At 39.0% G+C, this 20,871-nt stretch overlaps 1 protein-coding gene across 4 annotated transcripts in view; it reads right to left on the minus strand.

Annotated features, from left to right (window-relative positions):
- PPP2R5E (protein phosphatase 2 regulatory subunit B'epsilon) overlaps positions 1-20,871 on the minus strand; it is a 77,576-nt gene that overhangs the window by 32,759 nt on the left and 23,946 nt on the right. For 3 of the 4 annotated variants that reach the window (XM_075426835.1, XM_075426836.1, XM_075426834.1), the window contains exon 3: positions 1,100-1,296. In XM_075426835.1, the coding sequence (XP_075282950.1) occupies positions 1,100-1,296 (197 nt within the window). Of the gene's footprint in view, positions 1-1,099; positions 1,297-14,557; positions 14,615-20,871 lie in introns of those variants that run through there. The other variant, XM_075426837.1, reaches the window with a different exon arrangement.

Below are 20,871 nucleotides of genomic sequence, written 5' to 3' on the forward strand. Positions count from 1 at the left end.
TTCTGAAGATTGGTCCAGTACAGAAGGGAGAAAGGGAGGGTGAGGGAGAAGGGGAAGAATCTGGTCACACAATTGTAGGCTTTCTGACAGTGCATACACACAAAGAAGCCATATTAAGATTTTTTTCATACACCCATAGTTCCATTTTTTCTTCACTATTAACTGCTTGATGATTCTGTCACAATTACAGCTATTTTTAAATATTACAGACAAGCAACACAGCACATATCTGTGTGTCAGAAAAGAAGTATGGAACATATATAATGCAATGTAAAATCTATTAATGTTTTTCTTCTTGCAACGCATAGCCAGTGGATCCCATGATCACACAGTACCATTAGGAAACCAACATCACCAAATCTATATTTAACTAATTGCCTTCTCATTCAGATAACAGGTTATGAGGGTTCCATATGGTAGTACAGAATAAACATTTTAAAGCAGTGATTGATTTTGCCAATCGCAATGAACGTTCTTCACCATACAGCTAGCATCTGGTACTGTTTCCATTTTTACATTGAAAACACTATTATTTGACAATTTATATATATAAGGTATGGCTTTATTGTTGAGTAAGCTTGCTCACTCTAACGGCAGCTGCTATGAACCCACATAATACAATATTGAAATTTTTATGCTTATCCTATACAACATTTTTAGCATTTATTATTTAAAAATCATTATCCGTGCATACTTTAAGCTACCTCCACCTGAAGTACACACTCAAGAGCCTGCATAAATATCAAAGAGAAAAACTTGCAAAAATTGTTCTATTTTTTTATACTGGGGGGGAGAAGAAGGGTAGGTGGGGGGAAATGTGAGGGACTGATTTTATGGCTTCTGGCTTTCTCCATCAAACAGCCAGCCAGGCTTCCTTTCATGCATTTGTGACACTATAACAACTACTACTTGACTTTAATTAAGCATATATAAAAATTAATATTGTTGTCTTTGGAGAATTAACCCCAAGTGATGTCTAGCAGAAAATACAAACGAAAAGCCTCATTTAATCCACCTACTCCAGGGTTCAATTTCACCCACAATGCGTAACTGGAATTGCAAGTGGATTTAAAGAGACCATGAGAAAGAAGGAACTCACCATTCTAACTACTTCAGGGTAAGTCTGCTCTGTCAAACAGCCTCTGCTTATTGTAATGTAGTCCACCAGTTCATTAAGAGTGGAGCGCTTGTATTCTTTCATTTTAAGGTCTGAAAGCGTGTCCATGAAGTCAAAAATGACACAGCACTGTTGAAGTTTCTTTAGGAACAGTTCAGGCTGCTCTGAAGATGGAACGTCTATGAAACAAGAAAGGAAATCTTTGTGAGTCCAGCATCTTATTACACATAACAGGATTTCTTTCTGAAGATCAATTTTAAAGGAAAGCAGCATTCATACAATTTTTGTAAAACAGAGCTCAGATTAACAAACAAACCCCTTACAGGAACTGTATTACTATTGTGTATTTGAGATCTTGAATAACATATTGTAGACGTAATTTAATCATCACCTGCTATTAAGAAAATAAAGTTCACCAAAAAAGTCCGGGCTGAAGTGGAGAATGCATACAGAACAGTATTCAAGACTTAATTCTATAATATACCACTCACTACTTTCACTGGAGGCTGACATTCACCATCATTAACTCAAACTCCAAAGAAGGATAAAAGAACTGTCAAACAGATCAAGCTCAATTAATTTTTATTTCTAAAAACCCTGCATCATTTATAACACTCTATGCATATACATGAGTATGTATATGAATACACACCAAGACTATAATTCTGCAAATAAGTTTTCAGAATCATTACGCTCACGCTGACGCTTTCCATAGCAAAATCAATTTTACTGAAACAGGATGAATTTTTTGCTGTACTATGAACACATAACATGCATCAATAGGAACATTTTCACACAAAATAATAGTATGTGCTTGACCAATAAAGTAAGCAGAATGTACTACTTACTACTTTTGCTGTTTTCTTAATTCGCAGCAGATAAAAGACTTAATAAGAAAAGAATGTCAGCTGCTTAGTGGTTTGTTAAGTCTACCAAGTGCATCAAAAGAGCACACAGCAAGTTTAGTTCATCCGATGCTCATAGACACAAGAGACTAAGAATAGCAGAAAGTTGCAGAAATTTACAAAATTAAATTTGCATCTTTACTCTGAAAGTATGCCCTCAGACTAGAGGGCACTTCACTTCCTTTGATCTACTACTTCTTTTTTTTTTTTTTAAAGGCACAAATTCTTTGTCAGCACCAGAATCCAGTAAATGACATTCCAAGCCACAATCCAACACATAAATGCAAAATTTTTGTGATTTCAGCTAGAAAAATTTTAATAGTAAATTATTTCTTAAAGCCTGGACATACTAGTAAAAAGTCAACCTAAGACGGAACTTCTTGTTGGTACAAGAGTATGTCAAGTTAAGGAATACCTGGTAAACACTGGAAGCTGTTCGTAGTTGTACAGTAGTTTTAAAGATGACATACCATGAGTCTGTTTTAATTAAAACCACGTACACAACAGTTACTAGTTTCAAGTTCAAAAGACCTATGAAATATTCCAAGGTCACAGTATATACCTGCACAGCTTTTGAAAAATACTGATAGAGATGCAAGGACCCCAAGGCACTTCACATCAACTGTCTGCATTTCTTAAACACTGAAAAGAATAAATATGGACTGCAGTACAAATAAAGATGCTGCATGCTTTCTGACCTGACATGGTAAAGTACAACAGTTTATTCAGCCTTTTTCCGCTTACAGCACTGCGGTAGCGACAGGATTCAGTAGCAAACCGCATCCCGCAAAGTGAACCAAGATCTTGGTAAAGCTTCATTCGTGATACCAGGCAGCACACACCAATCTCGTATTTATTAGGCTTCGGTAAGCACTACAACAGCTGTGTCCAAAGCAAATCAAGGGCGAAAAGAAGTGGCATGGTTATGACACCATGCTTTGTATCCCTATAATTATTCACCCCGCGATCCCACAGGGTATATTCATCTGTGGCACAGAAGATCCAAGAAAGGGGGTCCCACCAAGAAGAGCTATGTGGGAGAACGGTGCCCTCAGACACCTATGGAAAACGGAAGGTCCCAAACCCAGGCCACCCCAAAGCCATTCCACTGGCCAGGTGTCTCACCTGAGTTCAGAGGCCTCACAGCAGGCAACGGTGAAACCTAAAGCACGCCAAAGAGTCAGAGAAAGCCATTAGCTCTCACCCATTACAAAACAGACCACTTCCATTAGCGGCCTTTCTAGGGTTACAGCCTTACAGGAGATAAAGGGCCTGGGGAAGCAAATTATTTGTGACTGCTGCCTTGAGTACCTGCCTTCAAATAATATGAAAAAAAAAGAGATTAGACTTCCCTGTTATTAGCAAACAGGCAACAATTAATTGTTTAACCATTTCTTCCAAAAGACAGACTGTAAACACAAGGGGGGGGGGGGGGGGGGGTAAAAGTGCAACTGGTTACTTTTCAAGAATATTACGTTTAATTCTAACTTCCATTCTTTCTTATGCTATATATAACCCCCACAGAACTTGAAAACATGTAAGTAGTATCAATAAAATCTATGTTACATGAACCTTATGGGTTTTTGGTTGCCATGTTCTACATGGCTTGCACGCATTCAGTTTGGCCAACAAGGATATCCTAGTCAAAGAAAAACACAGGCTGAAATCAAATGGGAATCCATTAAGATACAGTTCAGCCCAAGTTATAATCAGACTCAGATGACTACTCAAGTTTACAGTCATTTTAAGGTAAGGTTGACATTAATTAAAAATTTAAAAATGACTAAAGAATTAAAATAAGTCATAAAACTTTGTTTTCTTTTTTCCTCCAGTGAAGTATCTGGAGGTGTGGGAATAAAATGAAAAATAATTAAGTTCTTCTCAAGAAAACCACTCTAGAAAACCACATGAATGTCATGCCAGCACTACTGCGTCAGTGAGCCATGCAAACCACAGGGGCAAGCAAATAAACAAAAAAGCAAGCAACCCAAAAACCCACAAACAAACAACAAAAAAGCCCCAAGGCTCCACAAAATAAAACCCCTCAACCCAGTCATTCTGGTCATATCTGCTTTTCTTTATTAAGCAAGTTGCCATTCACACTACAAGCTAAAATTTCTAGAAGCTTCATGCAATAGTATGTCACACTGTACTTGGGAATTTGGGGTGCCTTGATAACAGGCTAACACCTAATATCTAGGGGTTTTCTACTTGGAAACAGGCAAAGTATGCGAGAGTAAATTTTAAGGGGTCCTAATATGCACAGCACAAGAAAAGGGCAGCAGAAATCAATAAACTCAGTATTCCATGTTCCCTACCTTCCCACAGAGACCATGCCATTAGTTGATTGTGCGTTTTTTTTTGTTTGTTCACTTTTTTCTTTTTTTTTTTTTTTTTTTTTCCTTTTTTTCTTTTTTCTTAATCCTCTACCACCTCTTTCATAGCTTTACAAACCTTACCAAAAGATCACTAAGAACAGACTTCCCCAGCCACCCTCACACCATTGCTCGGAGCACACTGGTACCTGGGGTACAGAACTACTGTGCTCCACGGCAGAACTGAACTCTCCAATTCTGTGACCTGAAATGAAACGCGCAGCTCCTTCCAGATCCTCACAGTTAGTTGATGAAAAACGGCAAATCATTTTCTTCTCAGCAGATGGATACTCAGAGCTTTCAGTGAATTCTGCAACATTTTACTCTTGCAAAGCCAAACACTTAGGCCCCCAAATTTATTAGCCTTCAATATTGCCACTGTATCTACTTTCAGTTGAAAGAACTGAAAATTGAGCAACTGCTCTAATAAGTCTGTGTAAATACCTATAATACTTTAATAATCTATAAAATAAAACCAAAACAACACTACTAGGCAGAATGTGCGATTTTTGTCCAATGCACAGGAGAGTGTACATTTATTAAAAACAAAATGTAAAGAAAGATAAACTTGGGTCTGGATGACTGTAAGAATTCTCATTTTCAGAAGAAGGTCTTTGCCACAAGTTAATTTTCAGGCTCATCAGTTTTCTCTTTAGCCATTTAAAACTGTACAGAGCTTCTGAAATACACTGAGTATTCACACAGTCAAAGGAAATTGGCTCAGTGAGTGCAAGCAGGAATACATCTGAACAATGATAACCAAGGTAGAATCAGAGCCTTCAACAAATTTATAAAGTTATCACAAAAAATGACAGAAAGTACGGTAATTTTTGTTAGACATGGACCAACAATTGTTACAACCACAGTTGAAATACTGATTGTAAAATGGCCAAAGCAATTCAGTTTCTCTCTTCATAGCCTTTTTCCAAAATAATCGTAATCTAACCAGCCCATCCCTTCTCATCAGTCCTCTCTGCAGACTCTGCCTTGGGCACCCTTTTATCGAATGAAGAAATAATAATCTGATAGCATGCTTCTATTGAAAGTCCGTAACATACATAAAAAATATTCATGTTTATACTACATTAGTATGTTAATTAAAGGAATTTGCAAGTAACCAGTTTTGGATCACAGAAAACTAAAGCTACGCATCAGACAAGCAAAACTGCATCCAGAGAACTGAGCTATGATTCTCCCCTCAACGGCAGAGAAAAGCCAAGAGCGAGGTACTGAACACCTGGATCAGTTCCCTGGTTCACTTCACCCTGTAGTTCTGCAGTGAAGGGTACAACGCTGGGCAGGGAAGACGTGAAGATGGGGGGAGGGACTGAGCTGCTCAAGCCAGCATGGCGACTGCAAGGAAAAGTCACGGGACTGCAGACGCAAGACAGCATAGGGCCTAGAATTCGAATAAAACAAGACAAATGATGCAGATTGCATATAAAATATTAATCAAAACTAGGATACACTCGCATATGCTACCCTGCACCTACATATGTACTATCAGAACATTTATTAATAATTAATATCAAAATGCCCTCAGAATACCTACTGCTTCCAGTATATACATTACTGTTATTAATTAGCTTGAAGATGACATTTGCATAAAGAATTAGCATCATCTTCTTGTATGACAGTAAAATCAAATACCACATTAGGCATGAAAAATAAAAAAAAAACCACATACTAAAACCAAAGTATGTCCAGAATGGGAGACAGGGAGATTAACAGTAACTTTTAAACTCATATTAAGAATTTCCTTATAATTTCCCAACATCTAAGAACTCTGTATTCACTAGTCTCCACCCACTGAGATCGTTTCCCACTTTTCACAGCAGAATATTGGTCTTAAGACGCCAAAAAGTACAAATGTTTGCCCCCTCTTTCTTACACACACTTCTTGAGAAAAGTAATCACTATCCCAATTGCAATCATTTAATTTTCCTGACTGGCTGTCAATATTATGAATGCTTTGTCAAGTCCATAATCATTCATTTATAATAGGTGCTTTTTTCAAAGCTGTTTTCCTAACCCATTCTCTATACTTAATAATTACACAGGCATGGCAGCAGTTAGGCGTTGTGTTCCGAATATATAGAGTCTAACCAGTACCAACATTATTCACACAGCGATAAATACAGTGGGACAAACTCAAGCTGACTTTCATGAGTGAATACACACAAAAAGAAAAGCACAACATTAACACACTCTTTTCAGCACATTCAAAACGCATGATTAGAAGAGCAACACAGGATATACTCCACCTCCGTCCCTGATAATCAGTGTCTATTCAAATAATCAATCACAAAATTGAGAATTGCTTCTACGACCATAAGTTTCTCCCTGATCAAACTGAACAAGTCCTGACCGAATGCGCCTCTCCTGGGTAGTTTCGCAGGCATCCTGGATACTGCGAATCCCTCTGTTGCTTGTTAATACTCTCAGATCATTTCACAGAGGTTTTCAACACACATCATTTGCTGGGCCAAGCAGTCTGAAAGCTGTATAGATCTAGCATTTGATTTGAGTGCCTTGAGTGTATAGGGAGTAGCACTATAAGCAACAGGATAATCTTCAGTAGACGTACTCTTAGTCATATACACTGACAAAACTTTCTAGTGTAGATATGCTTTTAAATTTATTAATCAAAATTCTGCCTTAGTCACACATGTAAAATCTTATGAGCTTCAGCCCCTTAATAGAACACATGGATGAAGGGCTGCCATTTCCTTCATCACGAGACCAAGAATTAAAAACAGACTGACAATGAAAAGAATTTCAGTAAAAAGTATTTCTAAAAACCATACTTTCAAAGTTTATGAAACTTCAGTTAAACTTTTTGCCTACTTTCACAGCAGGCATGGTGCAGGCAACAGTTCAAGCCTCCTCACTTTCACCCATATGGCTCAATCCAGAGCCGTGGCAGTCAAGGGTTCAATGAAAAGATTCCTTTGGGCTACGCTTTGTCAGGCTGTGAACAACACTTGTTCATCCCACCACTGACTACACCAATGGTGTCTGTGCTGTGGACATCTTTCAACTTGGAAGCAAACCAAGACCACAAGGCTGGTTGTCAAAGCTATTAATGAGCCATAGCAAAATACTGTTACACTCCTACTTCTTGCAAAAGGACTGTATTAATGCAAATGGCATTAATCACAATTGATGATGTGCCACCCTCAAGCGAGCAGACTGTTTCCAGGGTGCCCCATGCTCCACAAGTTTGGGTACTCGAGTTTACTCACCACTAACCTAACTTGATAAATCCATTATGAAACAGCTATATCAAACATCTCAGATAATAATAAGCAACCAAGGAAACACACAGCGAATAGTCAGAATTCATGAGCAGCTAATGGAAGACAAGACTACCAGGGTATTTGGGTACACCAATCGCTGTTCGAGGTTCCACAAGAATAGGGACTCCCCAGATATTTAGTAGTATATAGTGTCCCCCATGCTAGTATTAATAATCACCACTTAGTAGTAACCATGTCTTTTCATAATCAAGCAGCAATGTCTTCCTCCTGCAGCAAGCTGACAACCCTTTTTGACCCCTCTTCATTAGTTCTTCAAGGAATGGGAGAAGCTTAGAGTAATGGGGTAATCCAAGACAGTCAAAGTTTACCTATGCTACCTACAAGCACATTCAAGCCAAAAATGATGCAGGTCAAAGAAAATAACAGAGAAGGTACAAAAAAGGATTCAAACGACACAAATTTTAGAGAAAAACTGATGTGAAAAAAGCAAGCGGATGAGTATACCAAAAATTTTCAGAAGAGATGGAAGAATGGCAAAGCAGCTGTGAATATTACGAAAAGGGGACAGAGTGGGGAGCCAAAGAAGACAAAGCAACAACACAAAAAAGGATTAAAAAAACAAGAGAGAAAGAGAATGAGGCAGAGCATGAGCAGGAGATTCAGAAAAGACAGAGAGGAAAAAAACTACTTGGGGAATAGGTAATACAATGAAAGCAGCAGAATATTTTAAAAAGAAAAAAACAGGAGCTCAAAGTGTTTAAGCAAAACACGAGTGCATGAGTTAGTGGTTAGGGGCTGGACTTGACTAAGCAGCTACCTATCTGGAGGTTCCTGACACTCTGGGACTTCTTTAATATATCCCATTACATTATTTATGGTGAGTTTGCATGGACATTAAATTAATATTTATTTTTCATCACCGATTTTATAGGTTGCTTTCTTCCCACACCCCCTTTTTACTAATATTTCAAAAATTACGATTACCAATTTTTATCTTTTTTTAAAGGGAAGCAAAAAGTCTGGCAAAAATAACACATAAATGTTACTTCAATTTCCTAAATTGAATACGTGGCATAAAATCCCCAAATAAAACTGAAATACTTCGCTGAAACACTGACTTATTGTGGCCAGTTTTCCTGGACTGACTCAAGTTCCTTTTATACTGGCTCAGAAAATTTATGCTAGTTGTTTTAAGCAGGTTGTTACTGAATTGCACTTTCAAAATACAAGCTAACCTTCACTCAGAAGAGTCAAAGTCACTATCTGCTGTCCATGTTTGTCCTGCCATTTGAGAATACTGACCAGAGGTACTGAAGAAATTACCAGGATACCTTTGCCGCACACCTTCTGCCTAACCTTCTATCATTAGATAAGAAAGACATAATTGTTACTTTTCAAAGTCATCTCCCAGGACAAAAGGAAAAAAAAAAGGGGATGGATTTTAAATGCTCTTCTATTAAAAAAACAAAAGGTTTGTCTGCTACTTTCTACATTTACATAAACATAAGCATATATTAACTTTCAGGATTTATGGTTATTTTGGGTTTGTTTGTTTGTCTGTTTGTTGTTTTCTTTTTAGGCACTAACCTGTTAATTTAGCTAGGTGTGTAAAAAAACAACCCAATACCAATACGCTGGGAGACAACACTAAAACCCAGTACAACCAGCTCACACTTTGGAGCTCCCAGAGCTGTGCTACAATATCCTTAGTCTAAGAATCAAAATAACTGCAAACTCAACGATTCAAAGATCTATGAATTTTAACATCATGCTCCCTTACAAACACAAGACTTCCTCTACATGAAAAATCTTTGCTGTTGGGTTTTTGAGACTCAAGGATTAGTAAGTATTACTCCTTACACCTCCGTGCAAGTCTAGCTAGTAAAGCCTCCAGCACTAAATCATCCATTGGTTCCTTTCAGCTGTTAACCAGGAGGAGCTGTACACCAGAATTAAAGCCAGGCTTTTCTGTAGACATTTGAATAGTAAAAGCTACAGGTAGAGCAAATGCAAATCCAAAATCAGCTGAACTTGCCTACTTGTTCAGCATCTCTACCCTAGAACACAAGGCGAAGACCTGAGACAGGAACACCACATTAACAAAGACATCTCATTTTTCAAGTGATTTCTCAAATTACACACGTAGAGCAAAGCTACACAATAGTAACTTCGAACTCCACTGGGTCACCATACCACTGTCTGCCTTTCCTTTAAAATCACCAACAGTTTTCAGGCTGGCTTTGCAGTGTATTTTTAATTGCTTAGCTAGCCTCTAGGACCCTGCCATCCTCCATCCATTCCTAAGTTCTTAGTAGAGCACTGGAATTCCAAACATCAATCGAGACACAAGTCTCGGCTCATTATTTTAACTTTGCCATGCTATGCTCATATCACTTTTATCTTGTACTTTGTTAATTTTAGAGAAAATGATGGATTACACTGCAGCTTCAACTTTATCTTGCTACATTGTGTCCAGATTTTTTTTTTTTTTGCATGGTAAATTAATGGCAAATATCAGAAAATTGAAACTTTAGCAATTTGTAATGAACATCTCATGATTTCCACGTTCCTTTGAGGGCAAAAAATCTAAAAACCAGAAAACTGTTTACAAGTTCCAGACTATTAAGACATAAAAACACCCACTATGGCCCGCTGACCTTAGACAGAAGAATCCTTAAGAGGATTATTGTCTTCCTTTCAGTAAGATGCTTATCAGATCACAATTTTTTTCTGCATGACATGAGAAGCTTCTGCGCTGTAATGATCATTAAATATAACAACACAAACATGTCACAGCAATCTTGCAGTTACCTCCCACTCTAACTGCGCTCACAAGGCAGTTCAGGATTTGCATTGGAATTTATTTGTTTGGTGCACTAAGTATATAATGAAATCATGATAAAATTATACAGCTGTACGTGCTTCCTGTAAGAGTGCAAAAAATTATACCTTGCTCAGTAAGTGCTCTGAAACCACCATGCGTCCAAATAAAAACATGTAACATACACTTTGCTCAAACTACAGAGTTACTCTGTGAAATTTATTCAGAAACAGATGCTTGCAAAAATCTGAACCAAGAGCACAGGGAACCCAAAACGTAACTCTCATCCACATGGGCTCAGAACAAGTGCAAGGATTACTGCTCTGCTTGATACTGACCCACTAATTTATCCCAGAAGTCACAGGAGTACTTCATTCTCCATGAAAGAAGTAATTAAGTGAGAGCTGTTCTACATACACAACCCAAAGTCTAAGAGCTCAGGCTTATATTTAAAAATATTTACATTTATTAAATAATATACATACATATAAAAGAGAGATTTCTGTAACTCTATTTATACATTTAGAAGAGTTTAATTGAACCCTGAAAACATAACTTCCATTCCCTTCTCATTTGGTAGTATAAATTTAGTCAAGAGCATATTCTATTCTATGCTAATCTACCACAACAGTCTCCCAGTATTTTCCAATAATGCACTGCACAATCCGACTGTCCATCATGTGTTTGCTCGTTCATTTTCTCCATAGACGGAGCAATGTGTGTAATGAAGTAAGAATTTCATGGAACCGCACACGTGTAAGATGTTTGTGGAAGAAAAAGACAAGACTTAATAAATATACCCCAAAGTTACAACGGAATATGGGAGAACAAACTGGGAGTTCATTCTACAGTCCCAAAACAGACCCTGCCCCAGAAAGTTCAACTTCTTATACACATTTCCTCTTCACTGCAGAAGGTCCAGCATGACAGAAGAGCAAAACTATTGTGTTTGGCCTTCATGATTCATTTAGTCTGCTAAATACTAGACTCAGCCCACTGAGATCCTCCAAGATCAGAATCAACACCTCAAGCTGGATTCCATGTTATTCCAAAACCAAGGCCAGAGTCGCATGGGGAGATGTATCTGCAGTGTTTTGTCCTTCAGGAATACCACTGCTCATGTGCACTTCCTGAGCACCGAGAACATGAATCTGCATTGCATTCTGTTTGAGCCACAAGAAAACACAGGAAAACCTGATCTACACACTGGAATGACATATCCTTGCCAACTTAGAACCTAGAAAGCATTACTCAAAGATGCTACGTGAGGACTTTGCATCCACAAGCAATCCACGTGGCTTATTTGTCAAGAAAGGTTACCACATCATTCCCTCCTTCAAGATATTTTCTTTGCATAAGGCCTTCTAGTGCTTAGGCTCAACCAGCTGCCCTGAGATATGGTCATCCGTAAGGCTCAGACTATGTTATTCAATACCTTATGACATAACTCAAAATTAGTCAAGCTCTTAGTTAAGGGAACACCCTCTCTCATACTGCCAAGCCTAGCAGATCTGTCTAAATGACAGCAAATAAATAAATAAATCTACTTTCTTTTATTTTGCTTTTGTAATTACTGTAGAGCTCTCCTGCATTCCCTGGTGCACAGAAATAGACCCCCAACCTAGACCAATTCTACAGCAACCTCTTTGACCTTCAGATTATTCAGGATCTGGAACAATTCATCACAGAGGGGAAAAACATGACATTTATGTAATACTTCCCTATAACCTGCCAAGTCAGTCTTGTGTTATGTTGTATATTTTTTGTTATTTGTATTATCATTACATATGTCTATGTAAAAATACCAGTCATTCCTTTAAAAACAGGATCTTCTCCACCACAGAATGGCACAGTTCAGTTTTAAAACAATGTAAATGAGAGACTTATTTACTAGTAATTGTCATGCATCCTCAGAGTCCACTGCTCTGTTATACCTAAACTGAGTATTTTTGCTAAAACTTGGAAATCTGACTGATGTAGAGTATTAGGCCACTTTTCTATGTTTTAAATAGCAACTTGGTTTTGCTGCTTGAATCCTATATGGGGTACGCATTTTATCTCCACAACACAAGGTTCTAGAGGGCAAAGACCTCATTTCTGAATATCTGTAATCGTCTAAAGAACAAACCTTATCATAGCCTTCCATTACCATAGTGTATGTGGGCGTTTTTTCATATCATCTTTACCTCTGACCTCTTCCAAGAACACTGAATAAAAAAATGCAGATTCCTTTTGGCAGAATATATTTACCTACACGCACGCATATCAATCATAGATTTTTTTTTGTCCCTCAGAAATGCCACCTGCTACTGGACAGACAAATCATTCTGCTGATCACTGGGCCTTGGCACCTGAAGTGACTTTTCCTACACATTACTTAGCCCTCTGCAATATGACTATCAGTCTACTACAGCATATTACCTTTAAAAATAAATATTTGATCCATCACAAATAAAGAGTTTTGTATCAAGTTCTTAAGATTCATGAACAAGTTCAAGAAAATTGAAAACTACACAGACAAGGTTATGTCATGCAATTAATGCAACCAGAGATATCGCTCTGCTGCACATCAAGTCACTTTAGACCGTTACAAATATTAACCAGACATAACAGCTGAGGCATTAAATATAATTAAAACCTTTCCTCTATGGTCACCAAACAATACTCTTCATTGTCAGCTGCTACCCGCTCTACCTCTTCCAAACTACTCATTAGTTAAGGTGCTTCTCTATTGAAGATGATAAATTGAAATTAGATTACCAATAACATTTATCCTCAGCTGCACTGTGGTCACAAATCACATCTTCAGTTGGCGCCCTGGCCAAACTGAAGTCAATGGGAGTGTGACATTGGTTCATTAGATTTGCGTTTACACCTTTGCTCTAATTGGCAGAAAGCTCATTGCTTACTAATCAAGAAAAGGAAAAGCAATCTCATCAGGAATGTTTTCCACGAAAAATAAATGGAGAAAAACCTCGACAGGAAAAGCGTGTGTTTTGCAGGTTTACACACACACAGTGCAGTCTGAAAGCTCCTCTTCATAACTGAGGTGATCCAAAGACACTATTGGTGAATTAGTGTAAGCTTTAAAAGGCTTTTTTATAGTCTTTGCAGATACAGAACACTATCAAGAAAGCACGTGTAGTACAGCAAACATGCCTTGTATCTGACCATGCAAAAACACAGATCATACAGTCTCTAGTTTGCCCATACTTTTTAAGGAATAACAGGCTCTCTACTAGACCACTAGTAAGAACTTTTAACTTGCACACATTCTTCGTGTATTTAAGGATGGGACTTCTGGCGCATCCCTTCTTGCCGCCTTTAATTTTCAAGAAATACCAAATTCCTGAACACATTACTAAAGGACAAATAGAGCATGCCACTTATAGTAAAAATGAGTATTTTAAGCGACAACCTCCACTGGACTGAAGTTTACCAAGAGAAAGCAGACAGCATTCCACATTCTCTTTACTTTCAGGTTGTATCAGCAGGCACACATACAGATGGCCCTTTCCCAATCCAATAGCTAACAGGCAGTCAAAGTAGGTCAGTGAAGAACAAAACAGTTTTAAACTATACTAATCCAGCAGCTCCAGTATCCTATTCAGCAACGACAGAGAAGGACCATCGAAACTGTTGTGGCCACGGATGAATTTGTAACTGTAAAGGCTAGCAAGTAAAATACAATCCCATGCCATGAAGTTCTCCTCCCAGTACCTGGCACATTACTTAATTCTTTGGTCTCAGAGACTCTGGCAGTAGTCAACTAATCGCCTTCAAGCAAACCTAGTGAAGCAGCACTTGTGTGCCTTACTCCTTCCTCCGACAGACCCATTAAAGTATCAATCCTTAACATAAGACCTAACAATCTAGCTAGCTTCACGCCCACTCCTCTGGTTCCTGTCATTTTCAGAGGATGTTACAGCTTGTTTCGTTTTAATATCAATGCTAGCATTATCTCTTTTGTCAGAAGGGAGTGAAGAACCCAGATCAGGCACTCCTTTGGCAGCAGAGGCCCTTCAGTTTCAGAGTCCAATCTGGTATTACTTCTTGCTGTCTCTCTGCGCTGCTCCTACCTTTGCTTGTTCCTGGAGTTTCTCACAATCATGTCTGTAATACTCCTTTTTGAAGCTCGACTCTGTGTCTTCTCCCAGTCTGCAGCTGAAGACCTTCTCCAAAACAGCCCCCAGCTTCTCCAAATGCCATCTATTTTTACCTAGGCACCGCCGTCTCATTCCGGATGCTGCTAATTGGCCCCTTAGTCACAACTGGAAAAGTAACCTCGTTGAGTAACTCTTTCTGAGCTGCTGCACTGAGGAATCTGTATGCCTCATACTTGCATTAATTCAAATGAGGAAGCTTGCAGTAAATTTGTTCCCATGAAAGATGAAACTCAGAGTTTAACAGAAATTAAACAGATTTCAGCCTCTAAGATTCCGTAGCAACCTCACTCACACACTTTTTTTAAAGTAATGACCTTTCTGCACGAGTGTATCATGCATTTAAAGTTCTAAATCCTGTAAGGAAGCACCACAAAAATAGGTGATAACTGTTGACTTGCGGAAAAGATGAGACTCCACAACCCTCCGACTGTAGAGTAGGTATGTTTTATTCAGCACTGGGCGCACGGGGGTTAGCACCGCCAAAGACGTGCGTGCCGATATCGCCAAGCCATCTATAACTTACACAGTTCCATTTTGTATATTCATATACACCTATACATATGCATAACCTTTCCCGCTTCGTATTAAAATTAGTTCCAAGAAGTCATTTCCATAAACTCCTCTGGACTGCGCTTGCGTGGTGCCTCCTTGTGGTGGTCGTTGGGGGTCGTGGGGGTGAAGATAGGTGACTCCTCTTCGTCACCACTACTAACCTTTTAACTTCGCGCAGGCTCAGTTACTTCTCAGCCTTTACCCAAACTACAGAACTGGCTATGGCTGGCTTTATGTGTAGACTTCTTGTTCTGTAACTCTTCTTTCCAGCCTTATCACTCAAACAGATACAAAATTCGCAGAGCTAAGGAATCTGCCAAGCTAAGGAATTTGTCGAGCTGAGCTAGACTAGCATTACCTAAGTCATAAGCATGGTCTAAGCTTATTTATTTCTCTTCATCACTGTAGCACTAGAGATCAACTGCACTCTACCTAATCACCAGTCTTTTTTTTTTTCTTCATATATTACCTAGATCGATCCGTAACCTTGTAAGGATCTACTCAAAACAAACGACAGAAACCCAGAATAAAGTTAGATTTTTAAAGAGTGAAACAAGCAATGACGATATACACATTCAAGCAACCCATTCTGAAGCAGGTGTTTTTCCATGCAGACTTCTGTCTTCTATACATGACCTAGAACAGCTGGCTTCATAGCTACAAAACGGTGTTTCAGACAACTCAGCGAGCCCTGCGTCCTTCTTAACCACTTCGCTAATGAAAAGTTAAGCTGAAGCATCTTGGAATTTCCTCCGAACTATTCTGCTTCTGCACAGTTATCAACCAAACTGACACAAACAGGAAAAACAGATCATAAAATAGACAGATTCGTCAGGCAGCTTTTACTAGGAAAACACTGGGAAAAGTAAATAACTGCATGATCTAAATTCATTCTAAATTACTTCACAGTCATTCTAATACTTTACTATTCCACTAGAAAGGCAAATTTAAATGATGAGTATTTAAAAGCCATTACTTCAGAAATACTGAACATAAGTGAGAAAATTACCATTTTATTAAGAGAACTTGACTCAGTTTTACTAATTTAGACCACAATGGTTTAATACTAGTATAATGAATCCCTTCTAGAAATGCTGAGGTTACTACAAAGACAGCATACATTTTTGACAACACCAATGCAGCTATCAGATGTCCTGAACATCATCTGTAAAAACTAAAAGCAGGGGTTTTCAACTGATTAGTAATCCTGGATTCAGTTAAATACTGGCAGGATTAATACTATTTCCTAGGCCGACAGAAAGATCCTGTTCCACCCCATAAAGACTGCATAGGCTGCCAAGAGCAAAGGGAAGGGCCTTCAGCTGTGCATAATTAAGAAACAGCCATTTAGAAAAATTTGGATGTTTTGGAGAACGCAGCATCCGGTAAAACGGTGGAGTACTTTTTCCATGTGGACCCAAAAGAACTTGAAATAATTTGTTCTGCAAATGAGAAACTGAATGCTTCTATCACAGTTTGTTTTGCTGAGAAAGGATCTTCTTTTCACTTGAAATGAAGGCAAAAAGGATATGCTTTAAATGTGATGCTGCCAAAAAGAATGAACGCGTATAGCAGACTGCAAAATCCTTGCCCTGGAAATTACCACCACCATTAGCCCTGCACATCCCTACTTCCCACTCTCACACGTGTTTTGTTCGGTTTGCTTGGGGTTATTTCTGTTTTTAAAGAAACAGTTCTGTATGGCTGTGTACAACTTTGGTCCAGACTGAGGACACAAGTAATACAGCAAGAAGAGAAGTTAATTATATTATAAAAAAGGCACGTACATCTGTTTGGGTTCAAATGTTCGGTGCCTCAAAATCAGTGAGGAATCTTTGCTTTCCACAGCCACACCGAGAGGGACATTCAGTGCCTGGAAGGAGCGAGGACTGAGCAGAGGGAGAGCAAGCGCCCAAAGGCGAAGCAGAGCCATCACAGGAGCACCAGGCAATGTGGACCCTAGAACCCAGCTCAAGAACATCCCTCCCGCTCCTTCTCCAACTCCCAAACCTCATGCTCGTTGATCCAAAATGTTGGAAAAATTTAGGGGAGTTTCTAGGTATGGACACAATTGTGATGAGACAGGACATGGTTATTCCCAGTTACAGACTCACATCCCCCACGGGACATTCAAGCATAGCCAAAGTAGTTTTTGCACAGACCAAGGCCTGATGGTTGTTGATATTTCACAGAAGGCTCCTCTCCTCCGATCTCTGAGGCGATGTGGCAGGCAGGTGTCAGCCTCAGAGCTACGATAACCTGTGACAAGCCCAGAGACTCAAGAGATCTCTGGTGGTACTCAGCTCCAATCAGTCCAAGCGCCCTGGGCTGGGCTCAGCCACAGGAGGGGACACTGCTGACTTTCCACAGCATGCAGCCACCCAGTACGCTTCCCTCCCAGCTTGGACTCGCAGGTCCCTAACTGCTCATGGGGCTTTCCTGCCATTTCAGTGTCACCTCCTGTACTCATCCAGGCCTACCAGAGATGGATGAGCTCTCCCAAGTTGTTTGTCCTCACCCAGGTAAGGTGCAAAGAGCAGCCCAGTTTGTCCTCTCTCGCTGCACGCAGCCTTACCTGGACACACAGGTTTCTTTGGCCTAATGCGAGGTTGCGATCAGGATACAGCAAGGTACAGGAAATGAAAAAAGGCTGCTTGTGCAATGAAGAGGAAAATGGCAAGTTCTTCTGCTTTGGGCATTACTCTTCCCACTACGAGATAATCCTTCCTTGAGGCACTGGCACCACCTTAGGGCACTCATGGTGCAAGTATTTACCCTCAGCCCTCCCTTCAATAGCTCAGATAACCTGAAAAAACATCAAAAGACTCGAAAATTCAAGAAGCTTGTAGACAGATACAAGTTTACGCATCAGTATTTTCGATTAAAGCACTTGTAAGGCAAGAGACCTTATCACAGCCTTTCAATGCTTAAATTGGGCTTACAAGAAAGCTGGGGACAAAAATTTGAGCCGGGACTGTTCTGATAGGACACGGGTAATGGTTTTAAACTGTAAGAGGGTAGATTTATACCAGATATAAGGAAGGCATTTTTTATGATGAGGGTGGTGAAACACTGGCACAGGTTGCCCAGACAGGTGTCGATGTCCCATCGCTGGAAACATTCAAGATCAGGCTGGATGGGGCTCTGAGCAACTCAGTCTAGTGGAAGATGTCCCTGCTCACTGGAGGGGGGGTTGCTAGATGACCTTTAAAGCTCGTTTCCAACCCAAACTATTCTCTGATTCTACGGCAAACAAAACTGTATTATTGTACAATCATGTACTTCACCTGTTCAGGAATAAAATTTTATTATCATTTCTCCACATCCTCACTATCTCCAAGTAACAGCATACTAAGTAATCCGTGAATTTTCTTCTTCTTCTTCCAATGTTAGGAAGCCCTCCGAGTTAAAGAAGTTGAAGGAAAGTGATTTAGATACTAGAGCAAGCTCAGACACTGCAAACAGTTTGCCTACAGCAGCACTTCCCTCCTCTCTCGCTTGCAGAACAAACCAGCTCAAGCAGAGCTCTCTCCATTCCTCTGTACTCGACTCGGTTCCGGTACCAGGGAGCTCTACTCCTCCTCCACCGTGCTGCACCTGATACAGCCCAGCTCCTCCAACACAACAGGTCTGTCCAGTTCCTCTCTGCTTCCCAACTCTGTGACTGAGTAACGACTGCCCTTGGTTTTCCCCCTTCCCTCATCATCCCACCTTTTCTGGTCACTACGTGGTGAACTGCCACTAACCCTTTACTTTTGGGTAGGTCTGAGATAACAATCATGGACCAGTTTACGTTTTGAGCTTCCTGCACTTTAAAAAAAAAAAAAAAAAAAGGAAAGTTTTTTTTCGTAATATAAGTAATGAACTCATTGAAATCTGTAGGAAGAAGAATTTTACAACTATTTGATGACCAGAAGAAATGTGTGGATTATAATAATTGAAATGCCTCATGTTTTCTGAATGTCGAAGGGGTAGAATACATAGGCTAACAGGAGGCACACAAAATTCCCACTGGACTGGTATTTTGAAATTAAGCTTCTGTTTTACTATGCTTAATACACGATGCTGAAGTCTTTTCTTAAACCAAACAGAAATGCAGTATTTTTCTCCTATGGAAATATTTAAGAACACATGACTGGTATGAAAACTTCTGGATGTATAACTTTCACATAAAAACTTAGAAAACTGCAATAATAACTTGTTTTTAGAAGTCAATTTTACCTTTATTCTGCACATAATTCTCCACCTCCCACTGGAGAAGAACTAACTCAGGCCCTGGCATGTTCAATGACAACTTCAAAACTTGTCTTAACTTCAGCAAAAAGTTGTGCAAAAAATAAAATATACTGCAATCTCTCTTTTAAATGAAAATACCAATACAGTCCCTCTGAACATCCTTGAATACAACGCTCAGCTTTTGCCTTGTCAATGTTACCACACAACACACCAGTCAGAGCAACAGAGACATCAGCACACGTCTCCCTTTACCTGCCTACCTTTCAAATACTGAACCTCATTCAGCAATCCTTAATTAGGCACAGTGCTAATATAATCAAATTAGACTTGTTTCTGAATAACATGAAAACCGGTCTTAATTCTGAAACACAGGAAAACCTGTTACAGCGTGGAGACTGATCCTATAGTTCCTCAGATTTTGGGCCTCTCATGGCTAGCAGAATTCTGAGTATAGGATCAGGTTATAAATTGATCTAATTTCCACTCAGCGTCTCATAAAGCTCATCCTACATCTGTAAACACAAGCCAAATGAAAGCATCACTTAAAAAAACAAGAATCAGCTTTCCTGAGTCCGCTGCTTTGCTACAGCATACATACAATGTTTTTAAATTATACCTGTCAATGGAAGTTTACAGCTGCTAAAGAAAGACATCTCAAGTTATAAACCAAACCCAAAGGCATACAAAAAATAACAACAAACAAACAAACACCAGAAAAACCCCAACACCTTATCCTTTGATTATGTACTAAATTTTCACAACAACTAGTCACTCAAAATAGTATCTCAGGAAATCCACCTTTTAAGTATATAAGAAACTATAATAACAAAAAAAAAAATCTTATTTTTTCAGATCTCTCTGACTTGAAGAACCTTACCTTCATTATATCCACAAGATCAGTATTGCTTCTTTCCATCAACATAGCTCTCTAAAGAACATCCCTCCTTTTAACCCGAGTGCTTACTGAAAGTATGTTTAAAAGTCCAACAGTAGCCTATAGTCTAATTCACTTGTCTAACAAGTGAATTATATTCATAACTGGATGGTGATTAACACTAAACAACCCAACGCTCACACAAACAGCACAGCAAATCTTTCTTTTCAAACTGCCAATCGTTGAGGTCAAAACATTCACGCTTTTAAGTCAAATTACAATCAACTTCCTCCCCACCCATTCTATTATTTGTCATTCACGCATTGACAAGAGCATGAAAAGCACTTCACAAAAAAACATGGGTATCTTGGAAGAACCTGCACTGCTTAAAGATGAAACACCATTTATAAACCAAGAGTGGGAAAGGGCTTCTTAAGTCTTAAAAAACAAACAAAACACCAACGAACCAAAGCCCAACTATTTTCCTCTTTCATTTGTTTTAGATACTTTTTATCCTTTTTAGATATTTGTATTTGTTTTAGATAGTATTTAGTATAGTATTTGT

The sequence above is a fragment of the Opisthocomus hoazin genome, chromosome 7 (genome assembly GCF_030867145.1).
Source record: "Opisthocomus hoazin isolate bOpiHoa1 chromosome 7, bOpiHoa1.hap1, whole genome shotgun sequence".
In the NCBI taxonomy this organism is placed as follows: domain Eukaryota; kingdom Metazoa; phylum Chordata; class Aves; order Opisthocomiformes; family Opisthocomidae; genus Opisthocomus; species Opisthocomus hoazin.